Below are 19,336 nucleotides of genomic sequence, written 5' to 3'. Positions count from 1 at the left end.
ATGATCTATTGCAACACTTGCCCTAATGGTACCTTCCCATCTGTAAGACACTTCTTATGCTAGTTTGTTATTTACACTAAATGGTCAGGTGTTTTCAGAGCGCAAGGACCACATCTTTGCTTAGTTTTGTAAACCATCTAGTATATTCTTGTGCATATACCACTAGAACCATTTAATTGACCAGCCACATACATTAATTACATATGTACTTCTTGGCCTACTCTGGCAGCCACAGAAACCAATGCAATTCGTTCCAGACTCAGTGCTAAGTTGTGGACTCAACCCTATACACTTCTGGTGAATCAAAGTCCTGTTTTCTGCTGAAAGAAAATCCAGTAATCAAGCACCTAGCTCTACTGAACCATGACCCTCCTGAGCACATCAATAGCCATCCTTCGTCCAGCCCGTTCACAGGCAGCACCTCCTTCCTCGCAAAGCACAGTACTCCACCAGCTTAACACAACAAGCTCCGTGTAAATCCCTTATCAACTACACGTGAGACTACCTACCAAAGCACACCGGTCAAGGGACCGGTGGAGAACCCTTTGGATGTCCCAGTTCCCCTTTTGCTTTGCCACCTGTGAGACGCACACCGTAGCTCAGGACAGGGGATGGCACATGTCACTCCCAGCACTCACACACCTCATCCCTCAGTGCTGGGGGGAGGCCAGCTGCAGCGTCATTAACCTTGGTTTTATGTTAAGAAATAAGCCCTTGTTTTTGGCTTTACTACTTTTCCTAGCCTGTTTCCATGCTGACAGCTGACAGGCAGGTACAGCAGTAGTAAATCCTGTTCGCACTTTTTACGCTATTGACTCGCGGGCTAACTTGGAGAAAATTTTCCATTTCGTGCCTTTTGCTGGGCAAACTGTGGGCTTGTTTCCCGCCCATGCTCTGCCGCGGGTCCCCTTCCAGGAAGGCGCCTGCGCAACCTACAGCCACCCTACGGGGCTCGCGGGCCGCCTGCCAGCGATGCCAGCGACGCAGCTCCCGCCGGCCCTGGGCACCGCGGCCGCTGCCTCGGCCCGTGTCCCTGCCGGGCCGCACTTTTGGGCCGCACCATCCGCCTGGGAACCCCAGCGCCACCCGGTCCCGCTTCCTCGCCACGGGGGATGCGGGGGGCAAGAGCAAAAAGACGCTTCACGCACAGAGCCGGGCACCGCCGCCAGCGCCGGAGCGATGGAAGAGGGGTCGGGGGGGCGCGAAGGACCGGCCCGGAGCCGAGGCCGCCTCAGGCCCTTCCCCGCCCGGGGGAGCGGGCGCGGCCTCGCCTCAGCCGGCGCGGGAAGGGCCCCTCGCGGCAGGCGCCATTACGCGAGGGGCTGCGGGGCGAGGGCGCGGCCGCGGCGCCTGAGGCAACGGCCGCCCCCCCCCCGCCCCGCCCCGCCCCGGCGGCGGCGGCGGCGGGAGCCCGGGCTGGGCCGGCCGCGGCGGCGCCGCCTCCCGCCGCCCCTCACCGCTCCGCGCCGCCGGGGGCCGCGCCATGTGCTGCCGCCGCCGCCCGCCGCGGGGGCCGCGCCGCGCTCGCCGCCGCTGAGCGCGCGAGGGGCGGGCGGCGGGGCCGGGGCGGCCCGTGCGGCGGAGCGAGCGCCGGCGGCCGCGGGAGGAGCGGCGCGGCGCGGCGGGGAGAGAGCACGTCCATGGAGCACAACCACCTCCACCTCCACAACAGCTCGCTCCTGGCGCACCACCAGTATGGCTGTGGCCTGGGATATGCCCCCGTCGTCTACTACAGCCTGCTGCTCTGCCTCGGGCTGCCAGGTGAGTGGCGCCGCGCTCCGCCGCCGCCCGGCGAAGTTGGGAGGCGGCGGCGCTCGCTGAGCCGGTACCCGCGCAGGTGCCGCGGCGGCGGCTCCGGGCTGCCGGCGCGGGGCGCCACGGCCGCCGCCGGGAGCCCGGTAACTTCTGCGGTGCGAACCAGCGCGGGCGGCTCCCGCGCAGCAGCCCCGCGCCCGCCGCTCGCTCGCTCCTCGCTCCGCGCCTCTGCCCTGCCGCCGCCGCAGTCGCTTGCCCGCCCGTGCCTGGCGCCCCGAGCTGGGCGTGCAGAAGTCGCGGTGGTTAAGGAAGTTTCTGATGCAGCGCGCGGCCGCTGGAAGATAAAGTAGCGCTGGGGACGGGGGGCCCGGGGTCCGTGCGAACGAGCACCGGGGCCGGGAGAGGAGCCTGCTGCCCGGGCGCAGCTGCGCCGGACAGGCGGCTGGCTGGGGGCCGGGGGCCTCGGCGCTGCGCACGGAGCTCCCCGAGGGCAGGCGGGAGGCTCGGGAGGAAGCGCCCGGCGCGCAGGCACCAGCCAAATTTCCTGCCTGAAAAGGGGGGAGAGACAACACAGAGATGCTGGGAAAGCAGGGAACGAGAAGAGCAAAAGAGACCCCAGAAGGGAGGGAAGGGAAGTTTCGGGCTGGGGTGTTGACGCCTGCGGGCACCCTTGCTGGCACGCAGGCATGAGCGAGGGGTGTCACGGGAGCGTCGAATGGGCACCCTCGTCCCGGCCACGACTGAGCACCGGGCGGGTTTTTCCCCCGGAGGGGCTCTCGGAGGCGGTCGGCGAGAGGCGGTGGCAGGCAGGGCTGCGGGGAGCTGCCTGCGCCGGTCCCTTCTGCAGCTGCCACGGGGCTTCAGCAGGCAGAGCCAGCGGGCCGCGCGGGGCAACATCGCGGCTCGCGCCCGGCTTCGAACCGCCTGCCTCCCTCGGGATAACCGCAGCGCTTCCAAGGACAGCGAGAACGAGCGGGGCGAAAAGTTAGAGCAGTCTGATTTGTTCAGATGAGTCTGTATGCTAAGGATGCAACACGCAAGAGTTTGGCTGTATTTACGTATAACTATAGCTACATGTTTAAGGTGTCATATAAATGGCAAGCAGCAGTGATAGTTAATAGGTCTACAATTTCTAGATGTTTTGTTTACCTTATTTCCTTTGGCTTAGAAAATAATATTCTTCAAGCAATTAATTCATAGAAAAAAATTTTAATCAGAGAGTGCTGTCTCTCAACAGAACATTGTTGCTACTCTGCATATGAATTGATGTTCTTTGTGTTATTTTTTTCCCTCCCTGGTTTATAATTAAATTTTGAAGATTGGCTAACAGTTCAGAGAACTGGAAAGTTAAGTCTTGTATTTACCCACAGAACATGCAGAGCATAGGAAAGTGTCCCTGCTCCCCAGCATCGGTGAGTCTCAGCCCTGACCTGAAGGGACCCAACCAGCAGGGATGAGAAGGTAGTTTTCTGTTCATTAATTCCTTAGGGGCTGCTTACATCTCCAAAGTAAAGATGGGCTCCGATTTCAACGTCTGTTCTCTAGGAACTGACCGAGACACTCTCAAGATTATCCAGGGAAGAAGTTGTTATGAACCAGTCTGTGGCTAAGTTTGCCTTTGTATGTCTCTGAAACTAGGGAAAATCTTACATGCGCAGGCAAGAAAAATCAGTTAATGAGGGTTCTGTACATACTTGTACCGGTTCCCTAAGGATACTACATTGTAATTACAGACCTAACGCTGTCATTCTAAGAACATGGTTAAAATTGGTGCACAATCCAAATTAGCAATGGTGACGCGCATTTCTCAAGAGATCAGACATCCATTTGATTAGAGTAATGGCTCCAACAGCAGTGCTCAACAGGACTAGCCAGAACATTTGGTGGTGCAACACTGCTGAGTTCAGTAAATTTACCTCAGGTATTAATTTGTGTCAGCCTGTTCAGTGCTTGTTATCTGAGGGTAACATTGGAACTAGCGCCTGAAAACACTGTACATGTACAGTATGCTGTGTAAATGCATAGTATGAGAAAGTGTAGTGGATGGGAAATTTCTGATTCTCATTCTGAGACTGCACAGAGATGAGAACAAGATGATAGGTTTGGGGGGAAGACTCACACAGCCAGGCTTTATCAAGCATGTGGTACAGGGTGAGAACAGTGCTAGAAAGATTTTTTTTGTTTTGTTTTAATTTGATGTTGCTGTTCACTTTTACATCAGAAAATTGTAAAGATAACACACTTATCTGTTAGACAAAGAGCTCTAAAGTCTGTGGGATCTGAGTAATTAGCTTTGTGTGATGCCAAAAAATTTGAAAGAAACATCATCTAGGATCTATTCTCAAATGCAGCATTAGTGCAATGTTTTGCTGAAATGGAAATGGCTAACTCCTTGCCACGAATCTTAGAAGACTGATGAGAGGGGAGAACATTTAACTGTTTTTGCCTTTTCTGCTCTAGTGTCTAAAGGAAATTTTCACTAACTCAACAACTCCACTTTGAGGCCAAGTTGTGCCAGGCCTGATTGTGTATACAGAGAAAGCATCATTTCCCCTCGCCTGTATAACGCAGGCATCTGAGCAGATCCTTTTCTCAGCAGTGACTCTTTCTCCCTCCCTGTTCATCAGGCTCCAGAAAGTCTGAAAAAGGCAGGGAGGAAAGAGAGAAAAGTGAGCTCTCTCTACCCCTTCAGTGCAACGGCAGTAGCACGCGCAGACAGAGGCGAGCCCGTACCCTGCAAACCGGGGCAGCGACAGCTGAAGCACCGCACCCTAACCTCGCCTCAGGCAGATATCGCAGGCCAGGGGGGCTACAGCCTCTTCCAGACATAACTGTGCCTTATGCTCAGCTGAGACCTGAGGTTTCTTCTTTTCCCTCTACGCACAAGCTGACGAGAGAGAGATTGTTTTCTGAAACGTGTTTTTGTGAGTTAGTCCTTTGGACTAGATGTGCCAATTCCTGTTTGGAGAGGTGGCACACAAGTGTTTAGTCCATGGGCAGGAGCAGTGGGGTGTCCGGGGAGGAGGCGACGCAGGGCAGAGTGAGAAATTGCATGTGCGCTTGTGAGGAACAGAGGGAGGGAGCAGCACTGCAAGCAGGATCACTCCCAGCATCTGACAGTTAGAGGGGGATTTCTAAAATTTCTGCAGCCCCTACTCTGCCATCCCTGCACTCAGCCTTTTTTGTCAGTTGGAGAGGACTTCTGAAGCGTCTCCAGTTAACTGGGAGGCAAGAGAGGGGCACAGGAAGGCTTAATGGAAGCATTTCTTGATTTATCAAGAGAAAATGTCAGAGAAGAGGTGTTGTTGGATGCGGGGGAGGGAAGACATTGCTCTGATTCAATCAAAGAGGGGGCTGGTAGGGTGAGGAAGCAAAGAGCAACAAGGCTCCCAAGTTACCAACTCTCAGTCCATTTCTTTTTCAGAGAGAGCTGCACAAGCAGCTGCACCAAAGAGCTCTTGCTGTGGCAGTGCCACCGAACACAGCTAGGAAGGTCAGGCACAGATGCTGTAGTGCTCGCTGCAGAGGCTGGCTTTGACCCTGATTCCTGCCTCATCAGAAGATGCAGCAGCAGCAGAATTGCCTTGCGTAAATCACCTTCCCCTTTTGGGGGTACAGCGTACTGCTGCTAAAAGGACAAAGCGGCAGTATCGCCTGGGCCTGACCTGGTCCATGCTTCCAGGGGCCTCCTCACACTGGCAGTGCTAAGAAACTGAGTAAAATCTGGCTTTCTTGTTTGCATGATCTCTGGTTTCACTTTGCTCCTCAGGCAGCCTAGGAAGTGTCTCAGCTTCAGGGATGACCACATACCAGTGACATAAAATAAAGGCACATACCCAGCACCCCTACAGCCCTCTAGCAGATAAAACTCACACAGATGCCCCAGAGAAATGCCACTTCAAACTGGCTGTTTTGAGAGCCCACAAGTTTGCTTCTTCTACTCATGTTTTACTCTGCTTTAAAAAAAATAAAATAAATAAAGGGAGAGTCAGGACTCTACAGGCTTGGGAAAGTGGCCTGGACGCACTTGGCAGATGGGGTGCTTCCAGTGGAGGGTGTGAATAGGCAGCTTTTCAGACCTGCTGCTGAACAAGGTGTCACAGAGGTGGGGACAAGCCACATCATTCAAGCCCCAGCCATACGCCGGAGCACACTCAGTGGGCTTCATGCAGAGAGAAGGAAGCCACAGTCCATGCCTAGAAGAGCGTGTAAGCTCAGCAGGATGCCTAACCTTTCAAACACAGTAGGCCTCATGCTTCTTTCTACTCTCAAGGGAGGGTTACACAGTATGGGCCTTCGCCTATCAAATGACAGACCAGCTGCCCTCGCAAGCAAACCAGGCGTCTAACACTTGCCCTGTGCCTGTAAAAACTGCCATGCAGCCACAGGCAAAATGAAATGATGGAGAACAAGGTCCTCCTCCTTCAAGAAAGATGGCAGCTGGGAGCCGGCTTCTGCCACTGCCAGAACAATTCATGTGGCCTGCAGCCTTCTCCCCATGTGCCTCTTAGGAAAAAGTGAGCTATTCAGAGAGGTCTGCAAGTTGGGGTAGTTGTCCTGGCAAAGCACGTACTGCCAGTGGGCTGCAGGCTGAGCATCCCTGATGTAAGAGGACAACACCATACGTATATGTGAGAAGAGGTGTGCAGTCTGTACACAGTTTTTATATACAGTGCACAAGTGCGTGCAAAAGATCTGTGGGTATTGTCCAAGTCATTGTTAGCTGGCTGATTTCTAGGAGAATTTGAAGGAGGAGGAGGAGGCGGACAAAGAGAACAATGGAAGAGAGAATGGGCAATTTTTACAGAAGACAGCAGCAAGGAGAGGTGATGGAGATGGTTGTGGGAGAAGCTTTTGAATAGTCCCTCAAGGCTGTTACCACTGGCAGGAGGGAATGCATAGGCATCAACAGTGGCGAAGCTTTACCAGATGGTGAGGCTAAAGGCAAGAAATAAGAAGTGATGTGAACTTGTAAGTAAAGGAAAAGGAGGTGGAGATGGGGTAGCAGTGTACAAGGAACAAGCGTGTTCACAGCCCAGCTTTCTTCCCTCTGTTCCCTGATGGTGTAGAAGGAACAAGACCTGAAGAACTTTAGTGTCTTTGCCATCTCTCTGCTTACAGGCATGACCTTGTTAGTGTGACAAGTGGGAAGGGGGACGGGTAGCAATTTTTGCTGATGACTCACATGGCAAGTAATACCCAGTAAATACCAAAGCAGGCAATAGGTAGGTGTACATACTGCACACTTATTCAGAAGTGTGTCTGACCCATTTTGGATTCCTCCCATCTACTGCCTAGCATATTCTTCTCCAACCATGATATAGGTTTCTGATTAAAGAGAACATTTCCAATACCTGAATAAATCATAGTGTAGCCTTTCTCATAACAACACACCTGAACAATAGAAGTACTGAAGGAAATTCTGAAAATATGAGCAGGAAAATTGTTACATGCAGAGTTATGACCTTGAAAAAATAGCATACCTCGGCTCTTGTTCATTAGATAAAGTTCACACAATAAATAAGCTCTGAACTCTCCTGAGGCTTGATTCAGCCCCCATTTTATTCAAAGACCATGCTTTCTTTAACTAAATATGGAGTGGACCCAAAACCAGTACATTGCAACCTGCTTAGAGGAGGACAAATAATTTGGCAGAACTTGTGACTTGCGTAAGAGTAAGAGTAGAATAGGCAGATGACTAGCTCAGCTAACAGAGCTACTGAAGGGCACTGCAGCACATTACAGTAGCACTAGTGGACAGAGGGGAACAAAACTACTGCTAACATGCTCAAAATGAGTCGCTTCCTATTGTAAAATGAATGCTTTTTCTTTAAGGAAAGAAGAAACATTGCGAAAAATGATAGATTCATTGCAATGTTCCTGCACAGAAACGGCAAGGCATGGATATGGGAGCTGTTTAGTTTTGTCAGTATGGCTGGAGAATGTGTCTGTAAAGCCCTGCAGCCTGAAAGGAAGCGTACAGCAGAACCCATGCTAATGCAGAAGAGGACTTGATTGCGCATCTATGAACGCCACTACAGAGTATAAGCGCTAACTTTGGTTTGGTTCTGCTAGATCAGTAGGAAACAACACTGGCAGGGCTGTAATGATAACGAGGTGCAATATTTGGAAGGTTCAATAGACTATGAAGTGCACAACCTTGCATGGCAGGCTGCTAAAATGGATTGGGAAGGAAAAACTCCAAAGGAGATTTTTCTTTGAAATGACAATGATACAAAAGAGAGAGCACAGTCAGTTTTCACGGTAGGTGGGAAATGCAGAGCCCCCAGGAGTTGTTAAGAAGTCAGGCCATTCAAAAGCACTAGGCAGTCTAATATCCTGCTGTTCTTCATCCACCCCATTACTCAGTTCTTTTCTCTCCTCCTCCTCTCTTTCTGCTCCCCTCAGTAAAACAGGGGTGACTCAGCAGCGAGAAGCCAGAAGGAGCATGTCTTCATCCTCATACGTCAAAACAATTTACTGTCAGGCAAACAAACAAAATGGGGAGATTTCCTGACCTGATGCGCTCTCTGCAGTTGCACGCCCAGGTGCAAAACAATCCCTGGCCACAAAAGCTTTTGCCTTCTGTTTCAGGTGGACTTTCCTAGCCCTTTATCTCTTTTCTTACTAACTTTGAGGCACAAGAAAGGGAAACAAAGCCACAATTAACCCCTTGAGCACAGGAGACCTTGTACACAATTCCACTTTCATTCCACAAAGATGCATACCTATGTAAGGATCCTAAAACCCAACGTGTGGAGCACTGTCTGTGCCATTTCTGGCAGAGACCTGACTGGAAGAGACTGTAATTCTGTTGGATTGCCTCCCAGGAAGCTGGTTTGGCTGTGCAGACGATGAAGGAAGGAATGAAGTAGAGGCAATCAAGCAGGACCAGGATTAGCAGTATAGAAGAGGACCAGAAGGAGTTTTTATCCCTTTGTCTATGGAAAAGAAGTCTCCCTGTTAACACGCTCAACACATTTTCTTCACCAAAATTGTTCTTTTGCATCATCTGAAACACAGAGTCCCTGGAATGTATGCTCATTTACCTTCACCATCGTTACAGTCGTATGGTGCATGGGCTGTGTGGACCGTTCCACTAGAGGTTGCTTTTGGTTTCAAGTCAAATTACTTGTCAGTTAGTTACTTCAAACCTGGATGTTTCACAGACATTTGTTGATGCCAGGTATTTTGTTCAATATCCAGACTGCCACACTGAAGAATGACAGATATCTAGTGTGGATATTCTTAGTGGGGGAAGAAAAGCCAAATCCTGATGGTTTTATGTAGTCTCTAATTTGCTCCTTATTGTGTAAAATTGGCATCCTCTCATGAGAAAACTCGGCCATGAGATTTGCAAGCACGAACTCCTACTGTATTAGCTAATGCTTTAGGGAGACATAAAGACTTTGTTTAGCAAATCCACAATCAAAGGCAAAATCCTCTTAATTATTCATGTTTAGTAAAGGATTCATGCTACTGCCCTTACGAAATCGTGTCCTGCCTCCATCCTAGCCATCCTGTCAAACACCTTTGGCACTCACCTCGGTGCTTTGACCTTCAGTGTTAAAAGGGAAGAATGGTTTTGTCATCCTCAAGCTCTGGTTACTTGAGATCTCTTAAAGTTTGCTGACCATGAGTCCCTACAGACACCTGCCAAATGAGACATCTGTATCACCTTGAAAATCTCAGTCTGTCCAGATATGTTGGATGAATGATAAAATCCCTTTTTTGATTTCTGCATTATTTTGCAGATTGTTTTTTTGCCTCCCAACACCGATTTCCAATAGAAAGCTTTACTGCTCTGGTAGCAAGATGTGAGGCTAGATTTTGAAATGTGGGTTTTACACATTTTTATCCTTGTACAGGTGCCTCTGAGAAAGGCCTCATGGGGACGCATGTCCAAAAGTCTTTAGAGGCTTTCTGCATTGCAGGCCCGAGTGAAGAAGGGGTGTATCTGTGCCTATCCTGTCTCAGTATTTATCTGATTTCTATAAAAATGCACAGGGACATAACACCTCTGAGGCTTATTTCTGTTTATGTTTCTGTATGTGCTTGAAGACTGCATTAAAAGCCAGTCCTTTGAAATAAAATATACAAATATACTTTGCAGTGCAGTAAGGTGTCCTAGAATTGTGCTTATTGTTACAGATCTAAAAATGAAGAGAACAGCCTTACTGGTGCCCTCTTCTCTATTTTTTCTGTAACCTTACAGCTGTGTCACGGGGGTCATCTGTAAACGCAGGGAAAAGGGAAGGAGTATTCCCAAAAAATAGTCTTGGCAAGATTGTACCTGCTTGGGAAGGGCTTACGGTGCTGCTCTGGAGGCTGCGGTGAAAGACATGGTATGGAAGTCATGTTCTGGCTCAAAAGAGGTCAGATGAATTAAGGGCAGACCCCTCACATAGGCGAGGAGGGGGAAGACAGTGAGAGGAGAATCAGATCCCTGTTGCATTCATGCATGTGCCCACCAGTCAGTACGGACTGGGCCCTCCACTCGGTCTTAGTCTAGCGTTCCTTCTGGGCAGTTTTTGTATTGCAAAAATAGCCCTATTTTGTGAAGACGATGAAAAAAGCCCTACTCCAACTGTCTAGGAAAACCAAGAGCAAGTGCAATGTAATTACACCTGTCTGCCAGACAAGTTACTGCACTTAACAGCCCTGAGTGGTCGGCAAGGCAGAAAATGAATACTGGCCATCGGTTTCTCTACACCATTACTGTGTCCATGTCCTTGAACAGCAGAGGAAGTGCTTTTGGCTTGGTTAAAATCTTCCCCTGGCCTTAATGACCCAATTACGGCCAGTACCAGCCATTGAGAAAAGTACACCATTCACCATGTTCTTCCAGAGGTGCCTCAGCTAATAACTGCTGTCAACGAGAAAAACGACCCCGGAGGCCAGATTTCATTGTCAGGCTCCAGCCTGTGACACTGATTCATCAATTCACCTGTGACTTCTGAGCGCAGGCTCGTGCTGCATTTTCCCTGGCAAACAGTTACAGACACAGTCTCCCACGTGCAAAGGGGAGTTTGGGTTGTCCTAGGCAGCAGGGTAGGAGTTGAATGATTCTCTACCTCCCGTTTCCCTTTTACCCTCAGACTCCATAAGGCCGGTCACTGCATGCGGGATTTCTAAGTGCAAATCTCATGAGAGCCTTTCTACAAGGTGTGAAACCTCCTCCAGCTGCAGTCCTGCATCCAGTCATGCTACAGCTTCTGCGCTGCTCGGTTTTTTGGCTTAGATCTCCACATGGCCTAGGCCTGGCTCAGGCTCCGGGCTGCTGCGCATGCCGAGAGGCGACGGGCGCCCTGGAAGATGCTGTGCTGCACGCCAGCAGCGCAGGTCGCCTGCTCTTCCCTCCCAAGGGTGAGCGGGTGGTGCTCAGAGAACCGATAAAGCTGTCTTTTAAATCAGTTCTCACAGGAACTCTCAGAGAAGGGAAAACTTGTATTCCACTAATTATATTCTGCAAAGTATCTCTTTACACTTGGCAAGTGTTTAAGAAAGGATCTCAAGATATTATAATGAGAGAGGAACAAATTACGTTTGCCACAAACAGGCAAAGTGTTCACAAAGGTCGTTCCCATTTGCTGCTGTGTTGAGTTTGACCTAGACTGGCTGTAAGAGAAAAAAGGGAACTGCCCTGTCTTCTTTAACACCAAATGGGATCCATGTGTCATTTTAAAAGACCATCTAACCTGCTCTAACCAGCATCATTAATAGACAGCTGTTTACTTTGCCACAGCATTTGTTTTATAAAATGTTTTCTATTATGTAGCATCTTTGAGAAATCACCAATTGTCCTCAGTTTCTCCAGAGAGCTCTCACAAAGCATAAAAGCCATGGTGATCTCAAATCTGGTAACTATTGGCAAATGACTGTATTAGTAACCACAGTCAGATTTGACTGCTGAACATGGTACATGTTTACATTTTAATATTGCCTGCTAGTTTAGAGGAAATCATCTATTCCCATCAAGCCCAAACGTCCGTTTTTTAGCATATACAGTTGCAGGATTTCTAAATCTATGAAGGCCCTTGTCTAAAGTATTTTTAAAGCAATTTAAAATTTCATGTTTGTAAACAATCTCCCTACTATGTTACAGTCAGGTGACTAATGCATGGCCTGTAAAGTAGTTTTATGCATTGCACAACAGTTCTTAGGGATCCTAGCAACAACTGTATTTGGTAAAAGGTGTCCATTATATTCAGTGACCTAATGTTTATCACACTCAGTAAGTGACACTCATGGCTACTTCATTTAGCTAGTTTATGATACTGAACTACTGAACCACACAGTGTGCCTTATTCACAACACAGCAGCACTACCACTTTCATTATAAAGGCCATTTCACTGCAGAGTCTGCAGTGTACATGCAAAATGCTCTCAATAAAAAAAAAAAGCCACCTTCTTGTTTAGACTCATACAATTGCTCCTGCTTAAGCTCACATGCAGTGATAATAGGCAATAGAAGGAGTTCTGTAAATCCCCACAAAGGCCATAGTTAGATACTATCTGAGCTATGACTGTAATCCAAAAAACAAGGCGCTGGGGAATAAATTGTGCCTTTAGGTCACAGACACTGCTTTGGGAGGCACAGAGGATGTTCCTGAAGGCAAAAGGGAAGAACATCTCATTGCTCTTTGCCAGGGTACAGAGGCCATTTGCCTGTGCTCCCCGGTGCATTCTCCCTTTTTCCTGATGCCTGGTGCACTGTTAAGCTTGCAGGGATGAAGGAGGGACAGCTTTTGGGGGGGGGGGGGGAAATTGTGCGTAGTTCCTGAGCCCTGTTGGGCTCCCATCTCCTGTTTTCTGGAGCTGTCACCGAGGTCTCATGCCAGCTGCCCAGACTCTGCAGGAGACCCAGCAAGCTGTGATGGCCTTGGTACAGGAAGCAAAACCAAATCCACCAAGAACCAAGGTCACTACTAAAGGATGATCCCTCTCAGATACCTAGAACCTCCAAACACATGCACTTCAGTGCTGCAGTCTGTATCCAGGAGCTGATAAAGTCAGGAGATGTCAAAGGAGAGATGCAGTAGTCTCCCAGAGCAAAGCCTGGCTGAGTTAGCAGGGCACCCTATTCAGCTGCAGCTCCACAGTGAATGAACTAAAGATTTGGGGCTGAAAGAACAAATGCCCAATAAGGAAAAAAGTTCTCCTGGAGACCAACGGTATTTGGATATCAGAGACTTTCAGATACTGTGTCTCAAAGGTAACAGAACCTCATGACTGAAGGGGAAGAACCGAGACTCTACCTTTTCTTATGGTTCGCCAGTGGCATCTCTTGAGGATTCAGCCAGCTAGTCCCTAATCAAGCCCTGGTTCTCAAACAGATATTTATAAATTCAGAATACTGCAGTGCAGCAAGCAGCGCTGGCATAAATTCCCATCTGTCATCTCCTAATCCACTCCCAACACAGCGATCAATCTTTTTCAAATTCAAATGATCTTAACTAGATCTGTACGTAGAAAAAACACAGTGAGAAATGAGCAATCTAGGGGCACTGAACTGTCCAGCAGTTGTAGCTGCACATACATTATAGTAGAGACAAATATTTTTATATGTCATCATCCCTGCCATACTCCCCACCTGGACTACAATATTAGTGCAAGAAACAGGCTAAAAAAACCATTAAACATGGTCTCTGACTTGAATGGTTTTCCTTCCCCTTTCACCCACAGTAGGTCATTCTTGCCCACAGGAGAGCTCTCCAGGCCCTGGGACTAGGCACCTAGGAGTCACCGTCATGATGGCACAAGGATGCAGAGGCTCGCACGGAACAGCCTTCCCACGCATGTCCCATTTTACTGTGCATTAGACATTGTCTGAGGACACACCAAGGAATAACTTAACGCTGGCTAGGAAATGAGTGAAGGACTGAATGAGACTTATCCATAGCTCCTCTTTAGTCTGCCTATACAGCCTGCAGCAGGAAAAATATTCCCAAACTCTTGTGCTAAGATACTGTCATACTGGCAGCTTTCTGCTGCACCCCAGTACATATCTGTTTTCACTAAGTAAATGATATTACTATATTTCATATCATCCAGCCAGCAAAAGCCCTAATGTGATTCCAGGGAAGGCATTTCCAATACAAGATACTGTAACCCTTGCAGAAAAATCAGATAGAGCTTGCATGTACTTTGTCAGATCAATTTTCTAATCCGGCTCACCAAGCAAAGCTAGCTGGCATTAGAGGAATAACTTGCACTTCAATACATGCTGTTAATGCTCTTGCTAGGAACCCAGAGAAAGGGGGGAAGGAGGTACAGAGGAAGGGACTGCTTGTAAATCTGCTCCTTTAGGCAAAAAGGAGAGGGGGATTTTGAACCAAGCAGTGGGACCCCCAGAATGAGCAGAGGGGATGGATAACATGTAGGGTGTAGCTGCTGGTGTGCCTGGATGTGATGCAGATTCATCATCTCTATTAAAGCTCCCCTGGAATTGAGACCAAAATTTCTAGCAGGGGCCAACATCCCCAGACAGTCCCCCTCCCTGCATGCTTGCCCCAGCTGTTGCTGCTGGAGTGAATCAAATCCAAAGGATTTAAAGAGAAGATGAACGCCATGGGTCACATCCAACATGTGAGAAGCCAAGCCATTCAGCCTGGCTGGCCAAAACCAACAGTGACTGCACAGTTGTGTTAAATGTTCCAACTCGAGGATTTCCTTGACAGTACATCACTCACCGTGCCTCTAGGGCTCATCAGCAGGCACAACAGAGCATTTCGTAAGCAAGTAAGTGAAAAATGACACAGCACTTCTAAGTGTATCACCTCCAGGTCCCCTCTAAGCTGAAATCGATGCAATTGCACTCATGTTAACAGAGGGCAGAATCAGGAAAATTCCTCTAAAGGTGATTTGAGACAAAACTGTTAGAAAGAATATACTTTTCTATATATAGGATTCAGCAAGTTGATTGTCATGTTCAGTTTAGTTTTCTTCTAAGATACAAAATTAATAAATTCAGTTAATACAAAAATAGGTGACACTTATGAGGGCTATTACTCAACACCAGTCATTCTGCTGCAGTTCATTTCCCTGACAGCAGAAATCCTGCTCCCAGAAAGCAGGCTTGAAAGGCATTTATGAACAAGGAGATTTTCTCCAGTACCACATAAAACAGTTAAATAATACACATTTTCAGTGGTAGGGTGCATGTCCTAGGTCATTGTTACTTTAATGTCAGTAATTTCCTCTCTAATTTAAAGGAATCCTTACAATTATTGTTGATTTGGTTTGGGAAATCCATCCAAGCTGGCAGAAATGTTTGAAGCACTGGATACACAGAAGAGGTGATTTATAGAACACTTACAAAAAATGTCAAATACAAATATTTGGCAGTCTGTTATACAGTAAACCAGATCTGATTTTTAACTGCTATTTCAGGTATTCTAGCCAACTGATGTAAACTTCTTAATCTAGTCTGTCTTATTCCAGCCATACTTCTACTAGGAACAATAGGATTTTTTCCTGAGTTAAGACTATATGATAAGTTGTAGAACAAGTTTGGCTACACCTTGACCCTCCAGGAAGACTCTCAAGGACTGCTAGGGCTGTTCTTAGCCACTGTGGGGAACTCTCTCTGGCTGGGGGGTGCAGGACTGAGCCCTTGGACAGCATCCTTTAGAGCCCTGGTTCGACCAGCCAGTAACACATATCCTTAAGTTGAATCACAGCTTTAGAAGACCAAAACAAAACAGACTGCGAGAATAGCAGAGACAAGATACTTCAGCCATTTACCACATATTATTTAAGTGTGATGCAACACTTTTAGGCTTGTTTAGATGATGGGTCTGTACCCATGGCCAGAGTTGCAAGCAGAAGGGTTTTCAGGAAATTCAGGAATGTTTACAGTTTTGCTGAATCAGAACATCCATCATGTCTAATTTGACAAGCCACATTTCCTTAAAGGCTTGCCGGCAGCACTCCAGAGGAAAAATCCCTTGCAGTTGGAGAAGGACTTGCTTCTAAAGAGCAGCCCTGCATAAGTTCTTCATGGAGCAGGTGGTTCTAGTGGTAGGAACAGAGACAGTTCTCCAGAGTCCATAAAGAGAGAGCAGGGGAACAGGCAGGACTAATTACAGGAGCCTCATTCTGGGCAGATCTGAAAACTCCGGAGTGCCAAGAAGTACATCCAGCTCTCAGTAAGAGCTGAGAACACTTGCTTCCCAGGAAGTCCTTCTCTGGACGGGGATCCCACTTAGTAAAGAGAAAATTACCTAATCCAGAGCACTTTGATTTCAGCTTTTTTTAGCTGGAGTTCAAAATTAAAACACGTAGGCACCATAAGCTGGGACAAGGAACAAAATGTCTCTCTCCAAATCCCATCCCACCCTTCTCTCTCATTTGTCACTGAGACAGAAAAGTGAAAAAAGGAAAGAGGAAAATAAGGAGGTGGGGGGTGTGGGAGGTATTCAGTTTTTCCTCAAATTTAATTTTTTCTCATTAAAAGTATACATTACACATGAAAATAAAGCCATTTCCCATCAAAACTGAGGGCAGTAGCTCTTCCTGTACATCTGCTTCAAGGAGATGGCAAAGGGCTTCCAGAAACCATGTAACCCCATATGTCTGGATTTGAGGACCCGACTTCCTCTTTCCCCAGTTCTGGTGCACAGGAGCCCTAGGTGACAGCATATCCCATAGCTAGGAGCAGGGCCACATGCTCCTTTCAGTACAAAAACTTCTTTGAGGGACCCAGCTTCAGTGTTTCCCTTTCAGTTTCTCATACTCTAGAGGAAACCATGTTGCCAAGTGCTTGAAAAGGAGCTGCTGCTCCAAACAAATGCTCAAAGCCAATGTTACATCTTAATGACCTGTGTGTTTCTGTCTCCGCAGCAAACATCTTGACAGTCATCATCCTTTCCCAGCTCGTTGCTCGCAGGCAGAAGTCCTCCTATAACTATCTTCTAGCTCTAGCTGCTGCTGACATCCTGGTTCTGTTCTTCATTGTTTTTGTTGACTTTCTCATGGAAGACTTTATTTTAAATAAACAGATGCCTCAGGTACTGGACAAAATAATCGAGGTCTTGGAATTTTCTTCCATCCACACCTCCATTTGGATTACTGTTCCACTAACAATTGATAGGTATATAGCCGTGTGCCATCCGCTGAAGTATCACACAGTCTCCTACCCTGCTCGTACTCGAAAAGTCATTGTAAGTGTCTATATCACCTGCTTTTTGACGAGCATTCCCTACTACTGGTGGCCCAATATTTGGATTGAAGACTACATAAGCACATCAATGCATCATGTCCTCATCTGGATCCACTGCTTTACTGTTTACTTAGTGCCCTGCTCCATCTTCTTCATTCTGAATTCTATCATCGTGTACAAGCTGCGGCGAAAGAGCAATTTCCGACTGCGAGGGTACTCCACAGGGAAAACAACAGCCATTTTGTTTACTATAACTTCTATTTTTGCCATACTTTGGGCACCAAGAATAATCATGATATTGTATCACCTCTACGTATCGCCTATAAACAACAGCTGGATGGTACATATTGTGTCGGACATTGCCAATATGCTAGCATTGCTGAACACTGCAATTAATTTCTTCCTCTACTGTTTTATTAGCAAAAGATTTCGCACAATGGCAGCTGCCACACTGAAGGCCTTCTTTAAGTGTCAAAAGCAACCTGTGCAATTCTATACAAACCATAACTTTTCAATAACAAGCAGCCCTTGGATTTCCCCTGCCAATTCTCATTGCATCAAAATGCTTGTTTACCAGTATGATAAGAATGGAAAGCCTATAAAAATATCACCATGAAAAGGGCAAATGTTGGAGTTTCTGGGTGCAATTACTTTTTCAAGTGGTTACATCTTCAGGATGTAATTTGCTGAAATGGCTGTTTTAAAGAGTAGTCATTTGATTTCATTTCCTGAGGAGACTGAGGGCAGATCAGACTGTTAGAAGGGAATGGGAGCACTTGATTTTAGAAGCGAAAGTGAGAAGGCAGATGCCTCTGTCTCTTACACAGCATTTTGAATATGCTTTGGAGTTCAAGTCGTAGTGTTCAGTCGCACTCAAATGTTTTGGATTCAAGCACCAGTGCAGTCCAGAGTCATTAGAGGAGGGAAGCCACAACAGTGTTTAATTACAACCATTTAAAAGACCAAAAACTAAAACAACAAAAAAATCTTACTTGACCATGTAGTTCATTATTGACAGAGCAAACAGATGCTTTTATGTACTGTGGAAGGTGCCATTTCTGTTGCGTGCACTTGCTGAAAATGATGTTGTTTCTGACATGAAATATTGCCACACAGACTGCTGTCAACAGCTTTTTGCAACAGGCAGTCTATAAGACACTGGAACTGTGACAAGACCTTTTTGGCTCATTTGAACAAGGCTCGAGAACTGATATTTTACCTGTTATAGCCTTGGCATGGAAAGCAAACCCGCAAGCTGCCAATATTTATATGTTTTAAGTTGGTAGTTATCTAAGATTGAAACCAGGACAGGGGAGCTTGAGGGCGGGAGAGAGGGAGGATCTAGAGCCAAGAACAAAAGCAACATATTTTCCCAGCTATTTCAATTATGGTGTCTAAAGACTTTCAAGTGTGAGGCCAAATCCTGCCTGATACAAAGCTCCCACTGAACCTGGTCCTGCGAGGTTTGGAGTGATTACAGCCTTCAGATCCCTTCTTAATCAGTAAAGATACTCAGTTACCACACACGTTCCAGCCTTTAGGGTTTATATATATAAAAACTCAACCTAAGACTTTCTCCTGACAGATTATGCCATCCTTTTGCAGATTTGACATTTAGTTGTTAAAAAACTATTTGTGAAGGAAACACATTAAATGCCCAACAACAGTAAAAACATTGACCAGCTTGGACTGAGCCTTTTAAATATTCATCTTATTTAAAGTAGTTTAACTTCTCTTCCTTCACACTCAGAAATAGCATCTCAGTAATGCTGAGTGTAGGAAATGTGGAGAGAAGAGATTTACAGCAAGGCTGAGAGTGCACTTCATTTGCTTTCTCTCCTTTTAGATCTTGGTATGTGGTCTCTCAAAACATGCATCACAGCTGTTTTACTTACTTGTTGGGCACTTAACGCAGCCTTACTAAATGCGAGAGCAGGCTTGCACGTGAACACAAGCACAGTGGGGTCAGCGAGCACAGCGGCTCCTCGGTAACTGCAGACAAGGCGCAGCCTGGTGCTGGCCCTGTGTTTGTGCGCGTGCACTTCTCATTACCAGCGGGGGACTCACGGTGCCTCCGGGACTAGTGTACTGAGCTCTCCCAGAAGGGATCCAAATGGTCCCACTTTGGTGGGATCTGGGGGCTGAAAGCATCTCTCAAACCCACAGACGGCTCAGCTTTGGTGCATTATCACCTCTTAAGAAACACCAAGTCTGCACAAGTCCCACTGGGGACAGCAGCCTGATTTTTCTGCCATGAAGGTTGCATTCGCAAAAGTACTCGTACTGGCATAACACAAGAGCAAAACCCATGCCAAATCCAAGCCTACCCTACCCAGGAGGAGACGGCAACATAAGGCGCAGGACACCTAAGAGCTGGGCCCAGCGCACATGCTGGCTTGCGCGTGGAGGGGCTTTCTC

General features: G+C 47.5%; 1 protein-coding gene and 1 long non-coding RNA gene across 3 annotated transcripts in view; one reads left to right on the top strand and one right to left on the bottom strand.

Annotated features, from left to right (window-relative positions):
• LOC106491373 (uncharacterized) overlaps positions 1-19,336 on the bottom strand; it is a 125,871-nt gene that overhangs the window by 43,571 nt on the left and 62,964 nt on the right. The window lies entirely within an intron of this gene.
• GPR139 (G protein-coupled receptor 139) lies at positions 1,641-17,664 on the top strand. 2 transcript variants are annotated; one of them, XM_067306273.1, is made up of 2 exons: positions 1,641-1,761; positions 16,600-17,664. In XM_067306273.1, exons 1-2 carry the CDS (start codon positions 1,641-1,643, stop codon positions 17,532-17,534), a joined length of 1,056 nt encoding a protein of 351 aa, XP_067162374.1. In that variant the 3' UTR covers positions 17,535-17,664. The 2 variants fall into 2 exon arrangements, 1 of the variants encoding a protein (XP_067162374.1); XR_010885820.1 differs by lacking the exon at positions 16,600-17,664 and adding an exon at positions 3,126-3,392 and having other exon boundaries at positions 1,707-1,761.

This window comes from Apteryx mantelli, chromosome 16 (genome assembly GCF_036417845.1).
Source record: "Apteryx mantelli isolate bAptMan1 chromosome 16, bAptMan1.hap1, whole genome shotgun sequence".
Taxonomy (NCBI): domain Eukaryota; kingdom Metazoa; phylum Chordata; class Aves; order Apterygiformes; family Apterygidae; genus Apteryx; species Apteryx mantelli.
The sequence above is the reverse complement of the archived record's forward strand: the minus strand, read 5'-3'. Positions and strand labels throughout refer to the sequence as shown.

What these genes read in the sequence shown, in the direction of transcription:
- GPR139 (XM_067306273.1), top strand. Translation starts at nt 1,641, where the DNA reads ATGGAGCACAACCACCTCCACCTCCACAACAGCTCGCTCCTGGCGCAC. An exon ending in GCTCTGCCTCGGGCTGCCAG is followed by an intron (nt 1,762 to 16,599) that starts GTGAGTGGCGCC and finishes CTGTCTCCGCAG; the next exon opens with CAAACATCTTGACAGTCATC.